We start from the raw sequence: 7,550 nt of genomic DNA, 5'->3' as shown, positions 1-7,550 counted from the left end.
TTACTTATCTTTGCCTTTTAAGTTTGTTGACTATTAAAATTAATGTAAGTAAATCTAACAATACTTAACGAAATTTTTTTTATAAAACTAAGTGCATATAAAAGGATAGTAGTATGTCTTTAGTTAATTTAGGGTATTTTTTTAAATATTTTTAATATTTCAAGATAAAATAATTAATAAAAATTTAATAATATAAAAATTTAAAAAATAAAAACATAAAAAATATAAAAATTAAATTAAATCTCATTGGATACGATTTTTTAGAAAATAAAAAAATTAGTAATTAAAAAATTATTATAATTAAATAATTAAATTTAAAGATCATTTAAAAATAATATTTTAAAGAATAGATAACATTTTCCATAAATTAATAGCGGCATAAAGAACGAAGATCTATGGTTGGTGTGTACTGTGTAGTAACTTTTAGGTGTGGTATCAAGTCATCCATTATATTAGAGCTGAAACGATAAGGATAAGGATATTTTGGCATGTTCAAAATTCGTATGACCTTGTTATATATATTTATATATTTTGATATTACGTAATTGGATGTACGTATAAAATTATTTTATATTAAAAATATATTAAAATTAAATTTTTTTATTATTAATTTATTACTAATTAAGTTATCTTATAATAAAAAAAAGACTAAAGAGAGAAAAAAGTTGGTGATAAAAATGCAAATATAATAAAACTATATGTCGATTAGTTTAGTTGGAATTCTTTAAACCCTAAAAGATAATTTAATTAGAGGATTTCAAAGTAGTTGTCGAACTATATAGTACATTTTAAACAATGTAATTAATTAATTAATTAGGTGCACGGTTAATTCACATTTCTCATTATTTTTACATATAGGAAGTTGTTGGTGGTAGTTAATTGTCGGTTAGGCAAAAAGGTAAAAATGAATGAATGAATGAATTTCCATGGTTTCATGAGTGTATGATAATAATATGGATTGCACTTTCATTACCCAAAAAACTAAATGCATGCCACGTTCTTATATTCTCCAAATACCAAAAATAGCTATTAGCTATATATGGTGGTAGCCATTTACCATTTCCATTAACAAAATTGAGTGGACAACGAAAATCAGTTAAAAGATTGAAAAATTATTAATTTTGGTTTAAAAATTAGATGTTAATAAACTAATAAATAGTTCTTTTTTAAGAATAATTTTTTTTCATTCACTACTTTATTAGCTTATTATTTCCAAAGAAAATATTTTTTTATATATATAATTTAGATCGAATTAATATCTAGTTAAAATTCAATCTAAAAAAACTGCACAGCAAAAACCTATAAACTGTTTCACTTATCAAATTTTGACACTGTATTCCAAGTCTCCACAATATATATTTGAAAAACAGTGAAAATAAAAATATTTCTATGTCCAATTCTCCACAATATATATCACGAATTTTTTTTCTCAAATAAAATAAAAAAAATATTTTTTCAAATTCAAAATTCGAACTTTATTTTTCAGGATACGATTTTTTTTTTGGTAATTAGGGGTATTCGCCGTACCTCCCGACGAACTTTATATAAATTATAGAGTTCGTCGCACCCTCCGGCGAACTATAGGTTGGGTTTCGATGATAAAAGCATGGCTGTTGGAGTGCAAAGTACACTATTGGTTTTCATTTTTAAGGTTGACATTTTCGCTACGATGTCAAGGAACCCATTGTTATCCATTCAATACGATGGTGAAATAATGTATGACGAAGAGGGTTTTATAGTTTTTAGATCGGGACAAACGATATTCACCTACATGACACCGGAAGTTGACAGTTTAACAGTTTTGAAGAATTTGATATTGCATTCCGTCGGACAGCAAGAGGAAAAGAGGGTTAAAAAAATTTACTACAGATATCCGACCAAAGTAGATGGCAGTTTTTTTTATAAAAGGTATATTACACTCGTATTGTGTTTGTTACTAATATGTTTATGAGATTACGGTAGTGAGAAATACGTTTGTTGTCTTGAATTACCGTTTGCGCGATGACGAGGACGTACGGCTCATACGGTCGTGGCTCAACCGATGGACAAATATCCATCTGCTGGAATTATTCGTGTATCTCATTGAGGTGGGTGGCCGAGAATCATCTACAGATACGTCGATAATAGTCCGTTGAGTGGAGCTGTTAGACGAACTATCAGAAGGACTATGGTGAATCTTAATATGCCACCCGAGGGGAGTCAGGAGGGATCAAATGTTGAAGCTTGTAATGTTGACTTGATGGACGATGGGGTTGAAAGTCATGATGGTTCAGCTATTAGAGATCAATATGAAGTTAACCCCGATGAGGTAGACGATGCCGAGGAAGAACCAGCTGAAATTCCTGACGATGGTGACGAGGAAGAAGGGATGAACTACTACGATGATACTCAGATCGCTCTTACATAGCATACCATCTCTCAACCGTATGACCGGTCGGATCATTTCACGATATTGAATCTCGATGCAATAATTTCGGATTGATCGTTTACCCAAGGAGGCCCTAAAGGGGATCCAAGCAATGAGTTTGAGGTTGGACAATAATTTAAGGACAAGGAAGAAGTGATGCTGGTAGTTAAGCAGTACAGCATTAGGAGGGCTGCGGATTACAAAATAGTAGAAAGTGACCAGTGGAGGTATAATGCACAATGTATCCAGTTCAAGCCCGGGTGTTATTGGAGCATATTGATATCATAACGCCGGAAGAAAGAAAAGTGGAAGGTTAGGAGATACAATGGGCCTCATTCCTGCATGCACCGTGCCTACCTCTCCCCCTGGCCCTCCCTCGCCCCCTACCTCTCCCCCGTCCGGCTACTGGCCTCATCTCCGAAAGGTGACCGTCATCTGGCTAATGCAGATCTGGAGCAAGTGGATGGTGCGTGGGCAGATCATGTGGCACAACCCCAGCTGCCACTAGGTGCTGCTCACCAAGGCCGACTAACTCTGTGTGCGCCCACTGAATGTACCAAGTCATATATGGGAGCGACGGACACAGGTCTATATAATGGTGTATGGGCAGATGATGGTGGACCCGAGCATCACATAACTCATGCCAGCCACCAAGAAGATGCGTGAACCACTCGACGCGGCCAAACCGGCCATCCAACCGGTGCATGTCGTCAATGTTTAGTGGCCTAGTCGGAATGTGCTGTAGACCACCAAAATGACGTACGGCTCGGTCCACCTGATGCCACTCGACGATAACAAAGCAAAGCAGTGGACATACAACCACCGATGACGCCTCCGCCTCGGCTATTGTCGATGGAGCTAGACCAATCAGCTGTGGGTCAGCATATGGCGTCCACTCAACCTATTCATAAATCAATACAACAGACGATATTCAAATTTCAAATGAAAGACTTAAAAGTAAATTAAATTTAAACATGTTAAAATTGAATTTTCTGCACTTACATTCAGCATCCCAATCCCATTTAGGGTACGCTTGTAACGCCTAAGCCTGCCCTCGCCCCTGTCATTGTCTGGGCGGTCCTGAACCCACCTACGATGCCAACAACAATAATGTTTTACCGCTCAATTTAATTGACTTAGTAATAATAACATAAACGATTATTATAAGTAAATATAATGCCTCTCCACCAGGGAAATTGACGAGTATCAAAGCTGTCGGGCCGTATCAGCGGGAGGTGGTGATAAGCCCAGGACAGCAACAAGCTGACGCACCTGCCCAAATTACGCTGGTCATGCTCCGTGGCCCGGCACATCTGGCGATACAGCCAAGCTAGCACCGCCGACCCGCACGATAATCGACCACACGTCTCAAGGTCTTCCAGCAGTGGGAGCCACCTAATGTGCACCCGAGAGTCAGAGGCATCTGAGAACAACATACCCCCTATTAGCTGCATGATGTACCCTCTCTTGTACCTCATCAGGCGCTCCTCTGTGGCGTCCTGCTCAAACTCTCCACAAACTATGTTCTGGAACCACGTGAGTTTTACCGTCCTCCTCGTCTGTGACTGTCGGTCATCTGGGTCAAGAACAACACCAAGTAGCTGCTCACAAAACTCTTCAATGGTGCGTCTCTGATAGTACTGCTCCCACCCACCAATGCATCCACTCACAGGATCACCATCTATTCTGAGCCCCAGCTGATAGGCTACGTCCTGCAATGTGATAGCCATTTTCTCACACGGTACATGAAACGTGTGGGACACAGGCCGCAACCTCTCTATCAAAGCCAAGGCAAGCGGTCAATCGTGCTCGAACTTGACCATATAGGTCACATACTTAAATCCAGCTTGTCTGAGATATGGCCTAATCTACTCTGGTGACCGTGCCATCAAATTTTGCCTGGTGCGCAAAATATGAGGTGCCTACCAAACAGAAACAAAAACCACACAAAAAAGGACGGTAAACACATAAAATAAAAAATTTCACTGCTAATTAATTGTACTTAATTAAAAAATACTTAAAAAGCGTACCACTCTATCAAGCCTACCAACGATGTGCTCAGCGTGATTCAGTCTATACATGTCATCCTCGTAACCTAACAGCTGCTGCTCCATCTAAATACAACCTAGTAAAATGAAAACACACACACTGAACTCAGCTCCTTTTAAGTTAATCAAATTATTAAAGATATATATTTAATTGTCTAACTCGGCTTATAAACTTAATAATTCTAATTCTACCCTTAACCCTAACTGATGCGGTCAACGACCTAATTAATTAGTAAATAATTACCTGAACTCTAAATTTATCGCAACAATTTTCTTTCGATTCCAACTAAACCTAATTAATTATTCCACTTTCTGAGTCACAACTTAAACTAACGGCTCATACTAAACTAACTAAACATTAAGTTCGTCAAACTAACTAACATGATATAGTCCATAAACAACAACTATACTTAAAAATAATATCATAAAAAAATTTAATTGACATGAAAAATAGTTAACAATAAATTTAACTAACATACAATCAGTAAGTTTGTCATTCTAACTAACATATAATCTATAAGTAATTATTTTAACTAACATGTCAACAGTTACTCTAACTAAGCTAAAGAAAACTAACTAAGCTATTATTCACTAACTTAGAACTAAGAAAGTCGTCTACAATGAACTTACGTGCGTTGAAAACACAAGATAAAAGAGAAAAAGAGTGAATTTAGAAGAGAGTGAAGGAAAAGAATAGGACAAATATAAAGGATCCCACTGAGTTTTTATACTGCGCCAAACTCAACACTATATAATTTATATAGAGTTCGTCGAGGGTAAGGCGAACTCTCTCTAATTACTAAAAAAAAAATCATATCCTAAAAAATAAAGTTCAAATTTTGGGTTTGAGGAAATATTTTTTTTTTATTTTATTTGAGAAAAAAATCCTATATATATCACTTATTTTCTTCTTTTTTCTTCTTGTTGATTGATTTAATTTCTTAACCTAAACGTCTCTTTGTCATGACTCTTCTTTGGAACTCATCGCTTATCTGATTCTCTTTCTTTCAATATTAATTAGAATTGTTGTGATAAGTTCAAAAGGACGTGAATGCTCATTTTTCCTATAAGAAATGAAGCTCCCAAGCCAAAATGATAATAAATGGAGCTTTGAATATTTGACCTTATGTATCTATAAAAGGAGGTTAAGCCTCCGTCAATTTTACACAACAATAACAACTGAATATTATTCTCTCTCCCTTTATACACATAGCAATAATAAAAGCAAATGCTATTTTCTTTCTCTTTACTTTTTATAGTCTTTTCTATCTTTGTATATATATATATATACATTACAACATATAATATTATTATATATATATAAAAATTATTATTGAGCTAATTATTTTAATACTAGAGTCTTCTATTTATACATCTTTATTTTATATATCTTTTATTTTACAACACGTTATCAGCACGAGACTCTGATCAAATTTTTTAAGAAGATTCAGGTAACAATTTTTCATTATGTCGAAACTCTCTCATCTTGAATTCAATGCGGTGATACTTCCTCAAGCTCGATATGAATGAACGCATTTGCGTTTACAAGATTTTAAATGTATAAATGAATATAATTTTGCAATGTTTCGAATCACCTCACGAATGAAATTGTGTGGGGGAAAAAATAACTGATCATGATATGTTGGAGAAAACTTTCTCAACCTTCCATGCCTCGAATGTGCTCCTGCAGCAGCAGTATCGAGAGAAAGGGTTTAAAAAATATTCTGAGTTAATTTCTTGCCTTCTTGTTGCTGAACGCAACAATGAGTTGTTATTGAAAAATTATGAAGTGCGCCCAGCTGGCGCTGTCCCATTTCCTGAAGTAAATGTGGCAAATTACCCCAGAAGAGGTAAATGGCAAGGTTTTAATAATAAGAAAAATTATGGAAGAAAAAAGAATTATGTTCAAAAGAGAGGATCTCACCAGAATTGGGATAAAGAAAGGAATATCGGGCATAATAAATCAATAGAGGATAAGTGTTTCCGTTGTGGTGGAAAGGGTCATTGGTCACGTACCTGTCGTACCCCAAGGCACCTAGTCGATCTTTACCAGGCATCTTTGAAAAAGGACGACAAAGGAAAGGAAACAAATTTTGTTTCAAATGATGCTGAGAACTCCACCACTCATTATGATGTATCTGATTTCTTTGAGGATCCTGAAGGAAATATTGGTTATTTGATCAATGATGGAATAGTTTAATATGTGGGATTGTGAAGTATCTATGTAAATAAATAATGTAAAGAACTTATTGTTAAGTTTTATTTTATATGTATTTAAGTTTCAAATGTGATGTACATAAATAATGAAATATTAATGTTTATGAATTTTGAAATTATTAAATGTGTCAAATTTTAAAATAAAATTTTAGTATATGACATTATTTTATGTACAGTATTTCTTAGAAAAATAATTCTGATCAAGTATTCAATTTAACTATGCATATTACTCATTTTATTATTATTTGTTTTTGAAGAAAATGGAAAGAATATGTAATGAAGAAGTATGCCTTGCGGATAGTGCAAGTTCGCACACTATTCTCAAAAGTGATATATATTTTACCCATCTTGTGCCAAAAGAGGAATATGTTAATACTATTATTGGCTCAGGCAATGTGATAGAAGGCTCCGGAAGAGCTATAATTTTGTTTTCTGGAGGAACAAAATTTATAATAAATAATGCACTATTATCTACCAAGTCTCTGAGGAACTTGTTGAGTTTCAAATATATTCGCCGAAATGGATATCATGTTGAGACGATGAATGAGGAAAATCATGAGTATTTATGTATCACAACTCATGATTCAAATAAGAAAGTTATATTAAAAAAATTACCCTCACTTTCATTTGGGTTGTATTATACCAAGATTAGTGCAATTGAATCACATGCCATTGTAAACCAGAAGTTTACTAGCTCAAATGAGTTCATAACTTGGCACGATCGATTGGGTCATCCGAGAACAACCATGATAAGGAGAATTATTGAAAACTCTCATGGACATTCACTAAAGAACCAGAAGATTCTTAAAACTAGTGAATTTTGTTGTGCTGCATATTCTCAAGGAAAGTTAATTTTAAGGCCATCACCAGTAAAGATT

The 7,550-nt window shown here is 34.6% G+C and overlaps 1 protein-coding gene across 1 annotated transcript; it reads right to left on the bottom strand.

The window, feature by feature from the left end:
• Positions 1–2,846: 2,846 nt before the first annotated feature.
• Positions 2,847–4,137, bottom strand: LOC107496746 (protein MAIN-LIKE 1-like). Its single transcript, XM_016118078.1, has 3 exons — positions 3,680–4,137; positions 3,410–3,497; positions 2,847–3,308 (listed from the first exon to the last, which is right to left on the bottom strand). The coding sequence occupies exons 1-3, from the start codon at positions 4,135–4,137 to the stop codon at positions 2,847–2,849; spliced, it is 1,008 nt and encodes a 335-aa protein (XP_015973564.1).
• Positions 4,138–7,550: the final 3,413 nt, after the last annotated feature.

The sequence above is a fragment of the Arachis duranensis genome, chromosome 7 (assembly GCF_000817695.3).
Source record: "Arachis duranensis cultivar V14167 chromosome 7, aradu.V14167.gnm2.J7QH, whole genome shotgun sequence".
In the NCBI taxonomy this organism is placed as follows: domain Eukaryota; kingdom Viridiplantae; phylum Streptophyta; class Magnoliopsida; order Fabales; family Fabaceae; genus Arachis; species Arachis duranensis.
Note: the sequence above shows the minus strand (reverse complement) of the source record. Positions and strands in the feature narration are given on the sequence as shown.

Bases quoted from the DNA above. Each gene is read 5' to 3' on its own strand.
- LOC107496746 (XM_016118078.1), bottom strand. From the start codon at position 4,137: ATGGCTATCACATTGCAGGACGTAGCCTATCAGCTGGGGCTCAGAATA. The intron at 3,498-3,679 runs GTGCGTCAGCTT...TTGGCATCGTAG, and splicing joins GACCAGCGTAATTTGGGCAG to GTGGGTTCAGGACCGCCCAG. The intron at 3,309-3,409 runs GTAAGTGCAGAA...ATTTATGAATAG, and splicing joins ATGGGATTGGGATGCTGAAT to GTTGAGTGGACGCCATATGC.